This window comes from Cornus florida, unplaced genomic scaffold, assembly GCF_030987335.1.
Source record: "Cornus florida cultivar Cherokee Brave unplaced genomic scaffold, ASM3098733v1 CherokeeBrave_3.0.0_Hap2_Chr03, whole genome shotgun sequence".
Classification (NCBI taxonomy): domain Eukaryota; kingdom Viridiplantae; phylum Streptophyta; class Magnoliopsida; order Cornales; family Cornaceae; genus Cornus; species Cornus florida.
The window spans coordinates 51,184,451-51,204,259 of NW_026775573.1; the positions used below are offsets into that span (position 1 = coordinate 51,184,451).

Here is a 19,809-nt window from a genome sequence, read left to right on the forward strand (position 1 = left end):
TGTAGGATTAGTTATGTGTGTGATATACATACATACATATATATATATATATATATATATATATATATATATATAGAGAGAGAGAGAGAGCGGCGCAATGCCTAGAGGTCTGTGTGGCATGCACATGCCATTATTGTTATCTATATAAGTCAGATTGGTTCTTTTTTTTTTTTTTTTTTTTTTTTTTTTTTTTTTTTTTGTCGTCACCAAAGTGCTACAGTGGAGATTGGTTCCTTGACTTCTTATCTGTACGGTAATTAATTACAAGTTGACCATTATAATGAATTTTTCACACACACACGCGCGCACACACACACACACACATATATATGTATATATGAGTACAGCTTTGTAGCACCTACATCTTACATATATCGCAATGAATTAGTCATACGAAAACACAATGCATGCAAAGCATCAAATAGCCAAGGAAGATGAGTTGGATTTGACACATTCCCTCCATTTTGCCTTTGCATTTCTTTTAACCTGTTTTTATTTATTTTCAATTTTTTATTATTAAAATTTTTTTAAAAAAAATTAATTATTTTTTTTCCGAAACGTTTTAAAATTTTTATTTTTTTATTTTTAAATTTATTTTTTAATTATTTAAAATTTTTAAAATTATTTTTTAATTATTTAATTTTTTTTGAAGAAATTTATAGAGAGAGAAATTTAGAGAGAGGGGATTGATGAGAGATAAATTTAAGAGAGAAGATTATGAGTGAGAGAATTTTAGAGTATGGGTGTGTGTTGTGTGTTTATTATGTGATGGACGAAATATGGGTTGAATATGGTTAACCTTATTCAATCCATCTTGGCCTTCAAATTAAGTGGTTAAAAATTATCCAACCCATCTTGACTCTCAAATTAAATATGATTCACTCATAACCATTAAAAAACGGACGACTATAGGTGGGTTAATGATTCCTGACCTATTTTGCCATCTCTAATTTTAGAGCATGTTGACATGTTCACATATTTCAATTCTGCTTCCGAATTCAATACTCAAAATTAAATAATAAAATTACAATTCGTTCAGACTTTGTAAGTGCAAAAAATTGTGAAGGAAGATTTGCACCAACACCCAAGAAGGAAAATAAGAACTAATTATGACAAAACGGATTTTTCTCCTTGATCTCACCCCCTCATCCATGCCTTTGTGGGCACTATTTAATCCATTTATACATGAATTTTGTAATATTCTTCCCTATTTTCTTCTATATCATCGTCCCTTGCTAATTATCAAGCTTCGATCACTCCTTCCCTTGATTTGCGCATCTTGATTATGTTGATACAGTTATCCGTGTGGTCGTGGCAGTCCTTCATTGGTCAAGTGATGATTCTGTATCGCCGACTTGTTTCAACATAGAAATTTGTCAATTACAATTTTTGATTATTTGTGTAATGATTAGGTATCTTGATTATGCTGAGGCTGTTATCCCTTTTTTTTATTATTATTATTATTTTTTTAAAGAACTCACCTAGGTAGGGTCTCTTCGAGACCCACTATAAACTACAAACCTAGGAATATTGTCGTTTCAATCAAAAAATATAATGAGAATGAATGGGCTCGAATCTGGAACATATGATACCTCAGACTTTTATTTTACCAACTCTGCAAAGCCATCAAACCTTCACGACGTGAAAGTGCATTTGTAACTAGTACTCTAAAAGTAGTTAAACGTCATCATTTTCGTCCCAAATCAAATGACACCTAAACGACGTCATTATCCTGTTGCCATTTTAATCTCCTCCTAGTGTTAGAAACCCCCTCCGTCTGAGTTTCTCTCTCGTCTTTGCTACCTTTCGCTTTTCAATCCTCCGCCACTCTCTGTTTATTTCTTTCATCCAATCCGATGGTATGCGCCTCCTCCACTCTCTTGTGGCGTTAGTTTCTCTCTCTAGAACACCCTCTCTCTCTCTCTCTCTCTCATCATCTTCTATCTGAATTTTTAATCTGTTTTTGGCAGGCCCCAAAGAAGGAAAAAGCTCCTCCTCCGTCTTCCAAGCCAGCCAAATCTGGCTGTGGAAAATAAAAGAAGAAGGTCAAAATTTTCTTTCATATATATATATATATGTATGTATTTATGTATGAATTTATGTGTGTGTGTATATATATATTGTTCGCGCGGTTTTTGTTCCCTACGCCGGTCGATGGACTCTTCGCGGGCGTGCTAGAGTATTTGTACAAAATACCCAAAATATGTAATTGAACTCCAGCCTATCCCTTTTTCCGATGGCTGACTCTCAGGCGATTGTGTGGGAGAGAGACTAGTAAGAACTGCCAGCAAGGTTCTTTTATGCCTTGTTTGTAGCAAGGACTTTTAGAGTGTCTAAAGAAATGCAACGGCTAATGAATGTTTGAATGGATGGAATGGCCGAGTGAAGACAGGCGGCAAGAACTTAATCGATCGCCGGCCGAACGTGATGGCGAGAACTTAATCAATCGCCATCAGCCAAACACAATAGCAAGAATTTAATCGATCGCCACTGAAACGTGATAGCAAGAATTTAATCAATTGCCATCAGCCAAGTAATGACAAGAATTTAATCAATTGTCACTACGATTCAATGGCAAGAATTTAATCAATTGCCATTGAATTAAAAGCCTAACTAAAATTGCGTAATTTAAATTGGCATAATTGAAATTGAAAGAAAGTAAATGGCTGAATTGAAATAGTTGACAATGATCTAATTAATTGCCATTAAATTGAAATAAAGAAACTGATAGGAAAAAATGACGTAGAGTCAATTGAAAACATTTTTAGTTGAAATGCATGTTTTGTGGTGGTGCTGGACAGATTGGAATGGAATACAATACTTCTATTTATAGAAGTTCTATCTCAACCTATTCTCCTAATTAATTGCTAGAAAATCTCTTTTGCTTTAATCATTTTTTTCTTTTGAAATTCAAACCGAGCTACGGCCCAACATTCCTCGCCTTCAATATCGATGCTCCAGTTTCAATGGGAAAGTCTTTACTGAAATCTCTCTTTTCCTTGATTTGCTTCACTTTGTTGCTGAAAATAAGTCGTATTCCAGTAGTCTTTCACATCTCTTCTCCTCTTGTTTCGTCTTACTTCAAATAAAATACCTTTGTTGAAGAAAATATTAATTGCTAAGAAGTCGGTAGAAAGCTGCTGGAAGATTGCTAATAAGCTGCTGATTTTTAGCAACTTCTTTCTTCAAGCTTTGACTGAAATATTCCTTTAAATGGCTGGAAAACCATTTATAGCCTTGACCCATACGCTCACGTGGCTCCCCCTTTCTTTTTGAATTTCATTTCCATAAGGATTCAATTTCCTTTCTTATAACTAAATCCCTATTTTTTTAGGAACTTAATTATATCACCTCAGCCAACCTCTCCCAATGTTCTATTTCTGACGAAATTTCCTTTTAAAATTAACACAAATCTCGGTTATTTAGTAACAACCCTTTTGGTGAGGTGGCTGAATATATATAGATATCCTCCTAAATCTTCTCCTACTATTTCTCCACTGGCCGACCATTCTTGGACATGCTCAACCCTTATCGGCTTCCCATTGGTCCACGTCGCTGCTGAAGTGGCTGCCAAGTTTTGGTGCCAACAAATGCCCCCTGAATTTCAAAGGCTTTTATCACTTATGATACGAAGCGTTTGGAATTTGAATCGCCCTAAAATTGTAATTCAAATTTTAGTAATAAATCCTTTTCCCAACCACCTGCTTTAATGGTTATCTTTCCCAATTAAAGCGGCGACTACACTAATCCGCTATTACATCCAACAAGTATTTAGCTTGATACCCTCTAATCTCTAAATCATTCTTCTTTCCTTAAACTTTCTATCTCTGAAATTCTTTCTCGGCGAAATCGTTTCTGACGTCCTCTATGGTTCCTAAGAAAACTAAATCAACTGATTCCACCTCTATCCCTCAACCTACCGATCCTTCAACTCATGGCAACATCATAGAAAAATCCCTAAAAACTCTATCTCCTTACAAATACTGTCTCAATACCCTTATCGATCTTCGTACTGACTTCAAAGGCTTAGGTCCTGCTTTCCTTGATGAAGCTCCTTCATCAATCTCACCTTTCTATCCTTCGGCCGACGTTCTTCCATTCCTTCAAACCTTCCCTCCTAATGAAAATGGCAGTTTGCCACACTTTCATTTTAGAACATGGCATAGCCCAAATGATGCTTGGATCAATTGGGTCGACTGAGTTGGAGCTGTGAAGGGAGAAATATGGAAGGATTGTGGCATATATGATGCCATTCAGCTAAGTAAAACTAACATCGCCCAAGACAGAGCCTTGATGATAGCAGCCATGTTTAATTGGTCGACCACCACCAACTCCTTACACTTGAAATGTGGCATGATGGCTCCAACCATTCAAGACGTGTGCTATCTAACCGGCCTCAAACCCCCTTTGGGATTGATGTAAGTACCTTATTGGTAGAAAAGGATTCTCCTTTCATCTTCCCTTCAAAGCAAACTGGAACCAAATCATCTGAATCCTCTTATGGCAAATACTTAACTTCCACCATGGATCCTCGCGTCCCTGTGAATGATGCTGAACATATTGCCTTCTTGTTGGCATGGCTGAACAAGTTTTTTCTATGCGTACCGGCCTTTCAAGTCACAAAGGATTACATTCATGTGGCCGTTGCCCTTTCAAGAGGTAAACACCTTGCTCTTGCCCCCTTGGTGCTTTCTCATTTATATAGAGGGATTTATGACTTGCTTACCTCCAACTTCGGACGCTATGGTGGTCCCCTCTGGTTATTTCAAATTTTGCTTCAAGTGTACTTTCCTGAACTCGGACCTGTGGTAAGGCCTTCGGCCAATGACCCATTACTTTCTGTAAGTTACGCATCAGCCGTACCTAAATCCCATTCGTTTGGAGATTGCTTCAATTTCTTTTACTCCGGTTGTGAACAGAGGACTATCAGCCAATTCCTTCCATTTTCTCATTGCTCACAAGCACCTCGATGGCTGACTCCTCCTCAAGGAGTGTCTACCAAAAAATCAGCTGATAAGCATTCGGCCATGTGGGCTAGTTTCTTACTTTCAAGAGACCTTCACTTCAACACTGGCCCTCTAGGCACAGTAAACTCAAAAGTTGGAGTTGAGTTCTACAATCCAAACCAACTTGCTAGGCAATTTGGTCTGACTCAAATGATCCCCATGCCCCCTTATTTCTCTTTCAACAAGAACTTCCATAGGCGTGTGGTATTTCCAGATGACTCCTATGTAAAGAACGTGTCCTCCCGGTTCTCAAATCTGCAAGCCGGATTCCAATTCCTACCCTTCATCAAAAACCCAGCCTCAGATTCTAGTTTTGATCAATGGTGGTCTTCTTACATTACTTCTACAAGGACGGCTGATAGCCAGTCCCTTGTTGTTAAAATATTGGAATCTTTCAAGTTCATATCTGTGGCCTTTGAAGGGGCATTCATAATTTCCGGGGCCGTTACCCCAAAGAAGATGCCTCAAAAAGATCCTCCCAAAGATAAAAAATAAACGGCCAAGAAACTCCCTTTCTCTTAGCCAACAGATGCTCCAACAAGGACCAATAAAGAGAGAAAAGCTAAGGCCAAAGCCACTGTCAGCCTCCTCAAGGGTACGATCTTCCTTTATTTATATATATATATATATATATATATATATATAAACTTTTAATTGAAATTCTCTTACCCCCCCTTTTTTTTTTTTTTTTCGCAGATTCAGATAGTGGAACTTTATCAGCCTCGCTTAATCCAGAAGACGTTGAGCCCCAAGATGATGAGATTTCCTCCAGCCAACCTCCTCAGCCTTCAATAACTGAATCAGTCATCATCCCTGATGTTCCTCCAATTCCTCCAAAGGTAAAAGTTTTTTTTTTTTTTTTCTATTAACACACAAAGACAATCATATCGGCTCAATTGTTAAAATACTTAGCCAATATTGATTTCTAATTCTCGGCCACAACTATTATTGGCCGAGACAAACTTTAATAAAGCTTCCATCTCCAGGGAAAAAGAAAGAAATCAACTGCTCATGGCACTTTAAAAAGAACAAGACTGAGCACACGTAAGAAACAGGAAGTGGAAGAAAATCTAGAAAGCCTTCATCCTACAGAAGACGTGGCCGATGATCCCGTAATTAATGTGGCTGACACTCCTTCTGATCATTCCTCAGATGAAAAAGAGGTAAAGATAACTGTACTTGAAATTTTCAAACTTTTCAATTAATATGGTCGTTAATTTCTTCTCTTTTGCAGCAATCTCCTCTTTTTGACTTGGTCTATAGCCCAGTTAGAAATTTCAGCCCTCTGAAGGATTTTCATGATCCCATTGAGGTGCCCTTCAATGTTCAAGTCACTCCTGCTAAAACTTCATCCCAGGGAGATAGCACAGCGGTTCAGCCAGAATTTCCTCCTCCAGAAACCAGTCATCAGCCACTCTTAGTGACAGACATAGCCGAATCATCTAAGGTATTGACTATCTCATGTCCCCCAAAAAAAAAAAAACTTAAGATCTAATCTTTCCTCATTTTGTCAGGTTGTGTATGAGAAAACTCAAATTATTCCTTTATTTCCTCCACACAAAGTTCCTGCTTCATCCCTACTGGCCTTGAGCAATTTTTTTAAGGATGTGGTGGCTTCAGTGACCGAAGAGAAAGGAAGTGAATCTTCTGGAGCCACTCCAGTCACTTCAACCAATATCCCTATACAATCCTTAGAAGAGACCAAAAAATCTTTACTTGAGATCTTGAAAAGGGATGCTGCTGATCTTCCTAATTTTGAAAGTGAGCTCACAGCAGTGCTTTCTACACTCAGCCAGTACCCAGACTTTCCGGTTGATCTTCAAGCCACTATTGCTACCTTTAAAGGCCAGTTACCAACTCTGACCGATGATATTTTCCAAGCCAATGAAGCAATCAACCAATTCAACAAGAGTAAAAACAGGAAGGATACCCTTGCTAACCAATTGTTAATTCAAGCTTCCTCCTTTGAAAGAGTGAATACAGAGTTCATCGGCCTTGAGGAAAGAGAACATGTCCTTCAGAAAGAGATCGACCAGATCCATGCTCGTAAGGCCATCTTGTCTGCTGAAGCTGCCACATTGCAGTTTGAAGCTCAAGACCTTGCTCATGAGCATGCAAATCTTCATGGAGAATTACCTAAATTGGAAGAGTCAAAGAGGCAGGCCATGGTGGCCTTCAATCGGTCCTTAGTTATTTGGGCCGATTTCAAGGAAAAATTTGCAAACATATGAATTTTTTTTTTTATATTAGCTTCCTTTTGTGGCCATCTTAGTGTATGATCTTTAAATGATGTAATCTTTTACACTTTAATGAATAAATGGCCTTTTTTGTTACTCCAAACAAACATCAACATTCTAGCGAGAAAGAATTTATTAAAATAACCAAATCAGCCTAGAAAACTAGGCCGATTTTTATTACATAAAGGTACACATGGTCAGCCATAAGTACTGGCTAACACTAATTTTCCCTTTCAAAGATTGCCGGTACATACCTCTTGAGGTACTTGCCATTAATGGGATAGTCATGTAATCAGCCACTGAAATATTTCAGCCTATATGCTCCTCCACTTAAGACTTGATGGACTAAGTATGACCCTTCCCATTTTTGGGACCACTTCCCATATTTCCTATCGACTTTACCCACTGGCAAAACAACTTTCCAAACCAAATCTTCTTCAGCAAAAGACTTAGGTTTTACCCTCTTGTTGTAGATCCTCATCACTTTCTTCTTGTGAGCTATGATATGATCCAAAGCATCCCTTCTAAATTCATCCAAATCTTCCAATTCTACCAACATCGCTTGAGTATAATCAGCTGGAGTTAGATTATTTTGAAAAGCAACTCTGGCTGATTTAACCTTCATCTCCATAGGCAGAACAGCATTATGACCATAAGTTAACATGTATGGTGTAACTCCTGTGCCTGTTCTTTTTGAGTTCCTATAGGCCCATAAAGCTTCAGACAAAGTCTCATGCCACCTTCTTGGCTTATCTTTGATCATTTTTTCAATGATCTCAATTAGAATCTTATTTGAAGATTCGGCCTGGCCATTTGCTTGAGCATAGTATGGCGTAGAGGCTGACATATGAATATTCATGTTGTGGCCGAATTGTAGTACATCAGTTGCTCTAAATACTGTTGCATTGTCTGAAACAAGTGTTTCTGGAATCCCAAATCTGTGGATGATGTTTTGCTCCATGAAATTAATCACTGTTTGCTGATCAACCGTTTTGCAAGCTTTGGCCTCAACCCATTTAGTAAAATAATCTGTGGCAACAATCACCTAGTGATGGCCTTCGCTTGATGGTGGATTAATTTTACCAATAAGGTCAAGGCCCCAACCTCTGAATGGCCAAAGTTTGATTATTGGCTGTAATTCTTTTGCTGGTACATTCTGAATCGGCCCGTGTCTTTGACAAGCTTGACAACCTTTTGAGTAATCTATGTAATCTTTTCTCATTCTCGGCCAATAATATCCATACCTGCGAATCAGCCATCTCATTTTAATCCCAGCTTGGTGAGCCCCACGACTGCCCTCATGTACCTCGGCCATAACCTGAAGTGATTCCTCATTGCTTATGCATTGTAGTAAGAGCCCATCTTCTAACCCTTTTCTGTATAGATCCCCATCTAGAAGCACAAAGTTGATCGCTTTTCTTTTAATACTTCTATCAGCCTTGATGTTTGGATTTCGAAGGAACATTATAAATGGTATCCTCCAGTCATCGTCGGCCAAATCTTCTAGATCAATTGTCCAAGTATCAAACATAGTATTTCTCAGTTCGGCCGATGGCAAAGATCTTCGTGTTATCTTTATCAACTGATCTTCTATTCCGGCTGGTACTCTTATTCCAGAGGCTGCTTGAGCCATGCTGTTGGCCTCCTTATTCTGCCCTCTCGGCCAAAACTTAAGTTGAACATTATCAAATTGATTGATTAATGAAGTGGCCAGAGAATGAAACGGCCTTAATTGCCAACTTAGGCACTTAAAATCTTCAGAAATTTGGCTAAGGACTAAGTTTGAATCTCCCAAAATCTTTACATCTCTAACAGCCATTTCAATTAAAATCTCCAGGCCGATTATAAGCGCTTCATATTCGGCCTGGTTATTTAAACATTTAAAATCTAAAAAGAAAGAGAATGAAGCCTTTTTGCCAGCTGGCGAAATAATAACAATACCTGCTCCTGCTCCATCAGCCGTGCTTGATCCATCAAACATCAAGATTCAAGGAGTCAAGAATATAGCTGATGACTCCAATTCATCATAAACCCATGGATCAATATCAGTTGAAGGATGATCGGCCAAAAAATCAGCCAGAACCCTTCCTTTTACTGATTTTTGTGAGACGTAGATAAAATTGAATTCCATCAAAGCCAAAGCCCACTTACCTATTCGGCCAGTGATCAATGGCCTTGATAGCATATACTTGATCACGTTAGTCTGACAAAGAATGTAAACATCAACAGGCCGCATGTATACTCTCAACTTCATGGCCGAATAGTACAAAGATAAACAAAGTTTCTCAATTGAGGAATATCTGCATTCTACATCAGTCAGTATTCTACTCAGGTAGTAGACATCCTGCTCCTTTCCATGTTCATTGTCTTGTGCGAGCATACTACCAATTGATTCTTCTGCGGCCGATAAATAAAGCTTTAACGGCCACTTCTTTCTTGGAGGCATTACAACCGTGGGGTTTGCCAAATACTCTTTTATTTTGTCAAAGGCCTTCGATGGGATTCGTCCCAATGAAATTTCTCATGTGACTTTAATTTCACTAAAGTCGAAAAGACATGCACTCGGCCAGCATGGTTAGAAATAAATCTTCTAAGAAAACCTACCTGGCCGAGGAACCTTTGCACTTGTTTTTTGTTGGTTGGGGCCCTAGCATTTATAATAGCTTTGACCTTGTTCTGATCAACTTCAATACCTCGTTTGTGTACCAAGAACCCCAAGAAATTCCCGGCTGAAACTCCAAATGCACACTTCAATGGGTTTATTTTCAATTTGTGGACTCTCATCCTTTCAAAGGCCCTTTTCAAGTGTTCCATATGCTGTCTCTTGGCCGATGATTTCACAACCACATCATCTATATAAATTTCCATGAATCGGCCAATCATATCATGAAAGATAGAATTCATTGCCCTTTGATAAGTAGCCCCGGCATTTTTTAGGCCAAATGGCATCACAATCCACTCAAAAGTACCAATTGATCCAGGACATCTAAAAGCCGTTTTATGAACATCCTCCTCGGCTAAATAGATTTGATTATAACCTGAATGGCCGTCCATAAAAGACAATATTTCATGCTTAGCGGCCGAATCAATAAGTTGATCGGCCACAGGCATTGGATATTCATCTTTTGGAGTGGCATTATTTAAATTGCGAAAATCCACACAAACTCTAAGTTTGCCATTCTTCTTCATTACCGGAACAACATTAGACAACCATTCAACATACCTAACTGTTCGAATAAATCCTGCCTTAAGAAGTCTTTCAATTTCTTCTTTAATTTTGAGCATTACTTCCGAAGACATCCTTCTTGGTGGTTGTTTATATGGCTGAAAATCTTTCTTGATCGGTAATCTATGTTCTACCAATTTTCTAGACAGGCCAGGCATCTCTTCATAACTCCAAGCAAAGCAATCCTTATATTCATTTAATAATTAATCAAATCGGCCTGGAATTTAGGCTCAAGCAAAGCACTAACAAATAATGGCCGATTATCTTTTTTAGTACCAACATTTATTTCCAATAAAGGATTTTGCACCTCTGCTTTATTATCTTCCATCCTGGAAGGGGCTGACTCCAAATCTTCAAGTTGGATTGCATCCAACTTTTCGAAACCTTCTTCAATTATATCGGCCGTGCTGGCCGATACCTCTTCATATAGCTGTTCTTCTCTGGCCAGTCTCTTCTCAGCCAGATATGCTTTCAGTCTGATGCAAGCGGCCCTAAAAGCTTGCCGCTTCTTCTCTTCATTGGTTTTGTGATCCATCAGTAACATCTTCAATGTCCTTGATGGTCGACCTGAAAATATCAATTTTCGGCCGAGCTGCTTCTGACAATAATTCTTTAATATCAGCATTAATTAAATTCTTCTTCATTGTTGCCGCTGCTGGTCGTCCCATCCTGTTAATGCCAACAAATTTGATAGGTACAACAGTTTCATCATAAAGTGCAGCCTCAGCCGAATACACCCTAGCTATAAAGGGTTTTTTATCGGCCTCAACAATTTTTACCTCATTTCCATCCCAAAAAATCAACATTTGATGCAAGGTTGATGGGATGCACATGTTAGGATGAATCTAATCTCGGCCTAAAAGGAGATTATAGGCCGCGGTTGAATCAATGATAAAGAAAGCCGTAAAGGATGTCTTACCGCCAATAGTAATTTCCAAAGGTAGAATACCTTTGGTGTTACTAGATCCTCTATTAAAACCACTGATGGCCACGTCGGTTGGAACTACATCATCCATGGTTTTACCCAATTTCTTCAAAGTAGTTGATGGAATGACATTCACCACCGAACCATTGTCAACCAAAACCCTATTGATTGGCTGACCCTCAACCCATACTTTAACATACAACGGCCTCAACTGCTGTGTCATGGACAAAGGTGGTTTTTCAAAAATGATTTTATCGGCCTTAGATGGATGATCCTGAGAGATCAATCCTATCCCGGCCGATGAACTTGTCAAATCGTTCTTAATTTCTGAAGATTCAGCCTTTTCTTCCTGCTTGGCTGACTCAACATCCCTGTTCACCGTTGGTTCTATCCTTGCTTCAAACACAGAAGGCAAAACAAATACCATGTTACAATTTACCTTATCCGGGAGAGAACCAAAACGAATTCTGTACTTGGCCGCATGCTTTGGATCCTGGTCGGGCTGATCATCTTTTTCTTCATAAAAGCATGCCTTATTCTCAAAGGATGTAACGACCTCCATGTCTTCAGCCACCACTGGTTCAATTTTCCTTTCTAGTTGATCATGGTTGATCTTGTCTTCTTTCCTTTTGAGTTCTGCATTTTTCCTTTGCATCCTCCTTTTTTGGGTACGTGTAGGAGGCTGCTTAGGAAACTTTGGGTGACTTACTCGAGTCCATCTGCCATGGTCAACCAAAGGAGGTCTAACCGTTCTTACACGGCTAGATTCTTCTCCTTTTTGAACCCATATTTCTGACTGAATTGTTGGTTTCCTTTTGAAACTAGGATAAAAATGTTGTTCTGGCAGGACTCTATCGGCCACCGATGACCGAATGATTCTCACTGCCCTCGGCCCATTTTCTCTAAATATTGATCGATTGATTTCTTCGTGATTCTGTCTAGGCTGATGGCCTAACCTTTCATGGACACTGCGCTTTCTGGTTGATTGGAAATAGCCCCTCTTGTCTGAGTCATTCCTTTGGCCTTTGCAATTTGGACAACAACCATGGTTGATGAGGGCAATTTGAGCTTCTCTTAACTAAATTTCCAAGTCCTTAACTTTCTGCTCATCATTACTGGCCGATGAACTACCAAGAACTTTTGGTAATCTTTCCTGTCTACCATTATCAGCGGCTTTTTCAGTTGCCAGGCTGATTACATTGGTACTGACAATATTAGGAAATGGATCGCCATCGACCCCCATTACATCTGGCTTCTTTTCAGGGAATTTCAATACACCTTCATCGATAGATTTCTGCAATACATTTCTAAATACATAACAATTGTTAGTAGTATGATTCCATGAATTATGAAATTTGCAGAACTCTCTTCCTTTTAAATCATTGGTAGATGGTATATTGTGTCCTTTTGGCAGAACGATTTGTTTGTCGGCCAACAAATGATCAAAAATTTGTTCTGTTTTGGCCAGATCAAACGTATAAACCTTACCAGTATCAGCCGTACCCTTCCTGGCCGATGTAGTCGATGGCTGAGTACCACTGGTGGATACATTTGGTTTTGTTAAAGCGTCACATACATAAGGTTTCTTTAGAATGACTTCGGCCAAATTAGCTTCAAAATCTTCCTCTTCAACCATATCAGTTGAATAAACTTCATAGTTGGGGTCCTTATAGTACGTACCTTTAGAGGAATTTTTTCGTTCTTTCTCCTCTTTGAGAACCAACTCATACCTGGTAGCTTTCTCGGCCAGGTCATACATGTCACGAAATGGAACTCCTTCAAACCTCTTCCGAAGTTCAAAATCAAGGCCGTCCAAAGCCAAACGAATGTACTCTTGTTCTGGAAGAGGTACACGACATCTTAATCTTGCACTCCTGAATCTTGCAATGAATGTCTCGACCGATTCACTAGGCAATTGACTTAGCCTGGATAAATCGGCCAGAGCAGGTTCTGTCTCCGTACGGTAGAACTGATTGTGGAATAATTCCTCCATCTGTGGCCAATTAAAAACAGAGTTAGGAGGTAGACGAATATACCATGAAAAAGCTGCCCCTGTCAAAGAGTTAGGAAAAAGTCTCAATTTCAACCACGGGCTAACATTGGCCTCTCCACATTGAACCGTGAATCGGCCAATGTGTTCCACGGTCGATTGATTCCCCTCTCCACTAAAGGTTACAAAGTCAGGGACTTTATATCCTCTAGGGAACTCAACTTGGTCTACCACTTCTGGATAAGGAGTTCTATAAATTGGTCGGCCGGCACCTCTAAGTTCCAGGCCATATTCTTCTGTGAGTAAATAAGCTAATTGTCTTCTATCTAACATGACTTGAGGTGGCTGATTTAATATTGGTGGTACCTGATTAAAAACTGGCGGCTGATTAGCCGCTGGTTGATAGCAATTCGGCCAATTATGTGGCTGATTAGCCATATTTTGCCCCCCGAGCCCTGCCTGTGGCGGCACATGAGTATACAGTGGGTTCGGTGGCCTCTACCTGATCTGATTGCCCCCCCGAGTTCAAAGGCATCCGAGGAGGGTTTGGTAGAATTACCTGTGGCTGCGAACCTACTACCGGTGGCTGATTAGAACCTGCCAACGTAGGCTGAGGATAGCTTTCTGCCTAGGTGAGTAGCGTATGAACCGGCTGACTTGATGTTGCAACTGGTTGGAGTGTCACTACTGGCGGCCATGGCTGTGATGTTTCAACGGCCCTCTCTGGCCGAGCAGCTTGGGATAGATTCGGCTGAGAAGCCGATTCCTGATTGTTGGAGCTGCTAGCTTGAGTCGGCTTGTTCAAAATAAAGGCTGAGAGTTGGGACATATTTTCATGCAAGTCGTTGTAGCGTGCTCCCATCCTTCCCATTGCATCTACCAAGGAGCTAACCTGTGCCTGAAGTACGGCTAACTCATCAGTAGGACCTGCTGCAGAGTTCTCAGTCTGTACTGGCTGATCGCCTTCCTCCAAATCTTCATCAGTAGCAACGGCCTTAGAATTTTTTGTGGGCCACGGCATATTTGCCTCTTTTATAACACTCTAGTAGTGGTCCCACCGGGCGTGCCAAAACGTGTTCGCGCGGTTTTTGTTCCCTACGCCGGTCGATGGACTCTTCGCGGGCGTGCCAGAGTATTTGTACAAAATACCCAAAATATGTAATTGAACACCAGCCTATCCCTTTTTCCGATGGCTGACTCTCAGGCGATTGTGTGGGAGAGAGACTAGTAAGAACTCCCAGCAAGGTTCTTTTATGTCTTGTTTGTAGCAAGGACTTTTAGAGTGTCTAAAGAAATGCAACGGCTGATGAATGTTTGAATGGATGGAATGGCCGAGTGAAGACAGGCGGCAAGAACTTAATCGATCGCCGGCCGAACGTGATGGCGAGAACTTAATCAATCGCCATCAGCCAAACACAATAGCAAGAATTTAATCGATCGCCACTGAAACGTGATAGTAAGAATTTAATCAATTGCCATTAGCCAAGTAATGACAAGAATTTAATCAATTGTCACTACGATTCAATGGCAAGAATTTAATCAATTGCCATTGAATTAAAAGCCTAACTAAAATTGCGTAATTTAAATTGGCATAATTGAAATTGAAAGAAAGTAAATGGCTGAATTGAAATAGTTGACAATGATCTAATCAATTGCCATTAAATTGAAATAAAGAAACTGATAGGAAAAAATGACGTAGAGTCAATTGAAAACATTTTTAGTTGAAATGCATGTTTTGTGGTGGTGCTGGACAGATTGGAATGGAATACAATACTTCTATTTATAGAAGTTCTATCTCAACCTATTCTCCTAATTAATTGCTAGAAAATCTCTTTTGCTTCAATCATTTTTTTCTTTTGAAATTCAAACCGAGCTACGGCCCAACATTCCTCGCCTTCAATATCGATGCTCCAGTTTCAATGGGAAAGTCTTTACTGAAATCTCTCTTTTCCTTGATTTGCTTCACTTTGTTGCTGAAAATAAGTCGTATTCCAGTAGTCTTTCACATCTCTTCTCCTCTTGTTTCGTCTTACTTCAAATAAAATACCTTTGTTGAAGAAAATATTAATTGCTAAGAAGTCGGTAGAAAGCTGCTGGAAGATTGCTAATAAGCTGCTGATTTTTAGCAACTTCTTTCTTCAAGCTTTGACTGAAATATTCCTTTAAATGGCTGGAAAACCATTTATAGCCTTGACCCATACGCTCACGTGGCTCCCCCTTTCTTTTTGAATTTCATTTCCATAAGGATTCAATTTCCTTTCTTATAACTAAATCCCTATTTTTTTAGGAACTTAATTATATCACCTCAGCCAACCTCTCCCAATGTTCTATTTCTGACGAAATTTCCTTTTAAAATTAACACAAATCTCGGTTATTTAGTAACAACCCTTTTGGTGAGGTGGCTGAATATATATAGATATCCTCCTAAATCTTCTCCTACTATTTCTCCATTGGCCGACCATTCTTGGACATGCTCAACCCTTATCGGCTTCCCATTGGTCCACGTCGCTGCTGAAGTGGCTGCCAAGTTTTGGTGCCAACATATATATATATGTATTATGAATGAATTGTGATTGATGCTGTGGTGTGATGATGATTTTGTGGAATATACAGAAGTGGAGCAAGGGAAAGCAGAAGGAGAAGGTGAACAACATGGTGTTGTTTGACAAGGGTACCTACGACAAGCTCCCAAAAAGAAATCGTGAGAATTTTCTCTCTAATTCAAAAAATAAATGCTAATTATGTCATTAGTAATAAAATTATGAAAATCAGGACATTTTTTTTTTTTTTTTTTTTCCCGGAAGGTTGAAAATCAGGACATCATCCTGAACAAGGCCATGATATCATTAGCCCATCATTCAACCATTAGATTTTACCATGATTTCACTAGCCCATCATTCAACCATTAGATTTTACGCTTTGTTTGGAATCAATTATTTTAGGATTTGGAAAAGGAATCTGAATTGGAATTAAAATGAAATTCTAAGCATCTCAACCATTAGATTTTAAAGTATCTCTCAACCGTTGGTTCGCTAAAGTTTGAGACATAATAAGGAGGAGTACAGCGGCGGCAGGAGAAGACTTCAGTTCAACCACATCATTCCGCGGACAACTCTCTCTAATATCGAATCTAGAAGGTCATGAAAACATGTTCTGTACATCGATACAACTCTCTGTCTCTCTTAGATCGAATCTAGAAGGTCTTGTAAATTACCCTTTCATCATGAATTTTTTTTTTTCTGCATATCTTCTTTTTTCATTCTCGTCTGAGACAAAGATCGGGTTTAATATGATTTTGCCTTGTTGTTAATATCATAATTGTTAAAATTCCGGATCTTAGAATCTTATAAAGCTCTCATATGCATGCATGTGATATTTGCTGCCATGGCTCTTAATAATAATGGCATATCTGATCTTGTGAATTCCAGAATCATGGAATATCTATGATGGGGAGTCTATATATGTATGTAACTTTGCTTTATTGTAAATTCATTTCTTTCCTTGTGCAATACTTATTGTTTTGCATCGTGGTACATACAAAATATAGTGATCCTTATTAGCCTGGTACTTACCTGGAGATTATACCGTTTTCGATGGAAGATCTTCAATCGACAATTCCTTCAATGGTTGACGTCCTGAAACCAGTTCAAAGAAAGATCCTTTTTTGTTCTTTTTTCAAGGAGATCATTGACAGACACTATCTGTTCAAAATTTATGCTGCTATGTACTTGTACATTATCGGAAGAGGATTACCGGTACCATTATTGGCATGGCACAGGATTTTGTAGGAAGCAACAACATAAGCCGCCTTCTACCAATTGGCCAATTTGGAACTCGTTACCTAGTGAGGCGAACAAACAACTTTCAGCTCTCCAAATTGATTATGAAAAATTACTATGTTTGCTTTAACTTTCATTTCCTAGATTAATTTGTTTTATCACAGGGTGGCAAAGATCCCGGTGAAGCATTTATAATAAATACTCGGCTGTCTCCCATCACACGGACCCTCTTCCCCAAAGAGGATAATCTTCTGCTAGACGGACAATCGATTGAAACTACTGGGTGAGCTTTTTTACCAGCGAATCAGTGTGTAGGTAATAAAGGTATTGGGCATGACAAACTAATCTGTTTTATCATTCAGGTACATACCAATTATACGAATGGTTCTAGTCAATGGAAGCCGAGTCACCCGGGCCAGATTGAGGTCTAAGATCCCAAATTATAATCCATGGGACATTGTTTCAAATGTTAGGCGTTTACTGAATGATGAGCCAATGGAGCCATGGTACAAAGGATTTGGAGGAACCATTGAGAAATTGGTTACAAAGAAAGCGGGGGTTATCTACATTGTGAGTGGAAAAATCGACCAAGTCGATGACGAAACACTTCGGATCACAGAGCTACCAATCGGTGTATGGACTCGAGATTATATAAAATTTCTCAAATCCAATATGACAGGAAGTGATCCATTCATCAAGGTATTGTTTTTTCTTTTCTTATTGTTGGTACCAGCACTACAACACGCGCACACACATGCACTGGCCCACTATTGTCCCAATAGGAAGGTGGATGATGAGATACCCTAATGTCTCCGCGATATTTTATTTGTTATTGTTGGTACCAACACTCCAAGACCGACCTACTATTGTCCCAATAGGAACTTGACCTACTATTGTCCCAATAGGAACTTGAACACCTTGAATATTGGAAGTCCAACACCTTGAATTATCATGTGGGAGGAGATACCTTAAAGTTTCGTATTTTATTTTATTTTGTTCTTATTGTTGGTACCAACACTCCAACTCTCTCTCTCACACACACATGATGCTGTCTGACCTAGTACGGTACGATAATACCTGAACTGAACTGTAAATTTTGAAGTTTAGGGGATTTCTTAGGAGAGAGTATTGTTCAGGAGGTTTATTGCACTTCACCCTATTTCTTAGTTGGTACCAACACTCCAAAACCGACCTACTATTGTCCCAATATTGTAACTCGAACACCTTGAATTATCATGTGGGAGGATATACCTTGAAGTCTCAGTGGTATTTTATTATATTTTATTCTCTCTCACACACACACTCCAACTCTCTCTCTCTCTCTCACACGGGGACGCAGAGACTGATCTACTATTGTCCCAATAGGAACTTGAACACCTTGAACTATCTTGAACTATCTTGTAGGAGGAGATACCCTTAAATGCTAAGTGGTAAATTTGGTAGCTCTTGATACATTAATATAAACAAAAAAAGTGTAGTGGAAGATTGGAATAAAAATATCAGAATTTTCATGTTGTAGGATTACAGACGGTACGGTAGTACCAGAACTGCACAGTTTGAAGTCCGATTATCTCAGGGGAACATGCTCATGGCCAAGCAAGAGGGTTTGCTTAAGAAATTTAATCTTACTAATGTGATCACCACAAGTGACATGCGCCTGCTCGACCCAAAAGGCAATCTCAAGAAATATGACACCCCAGAACAAAGTAAGAAGAAAAATCCATACCACAAACTAATTTAGTTAATTTAACCTCTATGTATTTAACTTTACTTTATTTTAAACTCATTTATTTCCTTATGCAGTTCTTGAGGACTTCTATCCTATAAGACTAGATTTCTACGCGAAAAGAAAGGCAAATTTGGTCAAAAACGAAATTAAATTGGTGATATTTGAATTGCTTGGTTACATTGTGTAACTAGAAAATAATTTTGTGCAGGAGTCTATGTTGGAAAATCTTGAAATGGAATTGTTGGAATTGGACAACAAAAGTAGGTGCACGAGTGGGGTTGCCAAAGGAGACGTTGTATTGAACAGGAACCGCGCTGATCTGTTAGCGTCGTTGCCAGAGAAACGCTTTGCAAGTGGGGAAACAAAAACTCCTGAAGAAGCAGTTTCTGCAGAAGGTTATGGATCATTGCCAATGAAGGTCTTTAGTGATGAGGTGTTTAACAATGAGTTAGTTGCTGCTACGGATAATAGGCGTGCTAAGGATAAACTTAAGAAACGGCTTGATGATATGAAAAATGCAACTCCAAAGTCTTTGTGGAAGGAAGATCCGGACGAACTTGAGATATTATTGTTAAAATATGTTCCCGAGGGTGTGAAGCCTAGGGAAGGTCCAAAAGAAGGCTCTGATAGAGGTAGCAGCAGCAGCATGCCCGCAACAATAAAATAGGGCGCCGGAAGGCTATCCAAGTTCAGAGCTCTCAGAATGATTATGCTGCTGACGACTACTGCAAAATTACAAATAGTAATAATAATGGAGATGATGATAAATTATTCAAATTAGTACTGTACATAAAAACAATTACTATATTCTTACAATAATTGCCTTTTTTCTAGTAGATTTGTTTTTAAAATATAGTAATTGCTTTTTATTAATAGTTTTGTTTTTAAATTTTCATATTTTTATGGTCCTAAATTCT

At 39.0% G+C, this 19,809-nt stretch overlaps 1 protein-coding gene across 2 annotated transcripts; it reads left to right on the forward strand.

Moving 5' to 3' along the window:
* The first annotated feature begins 1,756 nt into the window (after positions 1–1,756).
* LOC132300503 (DNA topoisomerase 2-like) lies at positions 1,757–19,728 on the forward strand. Of its 2 annotated transcripts, XM_059797609.1 has the most exons (9): positions 1,757–1,859; positions 1,971–2,045; positions 15,998–16,085; positions 16,932–17,228; positions 17,328–17,446; positions 17,526–17,862; positions 18,683–18,869; positions 18,967–19,016; positions 19,101–19,728. In XM_059797609.1, the coding sequence occupies exons 4-9, from the start codon at positions 17,154–17,156 to the stop codon at positions 19,557–19,559; spliced, it is 1,227 nt and encodes a 408-aa protein (XP_059653592.1). In that variant the 5' UTR covers positions 1,757–1,859; positions 1,971–2,045; positions 15,998–16,085; positions 16,932–17,153; the 3' UTR covers positions 19,560–19,728. The 2 variants fall into 2 exon arrangements, with proteins under 2 accessions (XP_059653592.1, XP_059653593.1); XM_059797610.1 differs by lacking the exon at positions 16,932–17,228.
* The last annotated feature ends 81 nt before the right edge of the window (positions 19,729–19,809 follow it).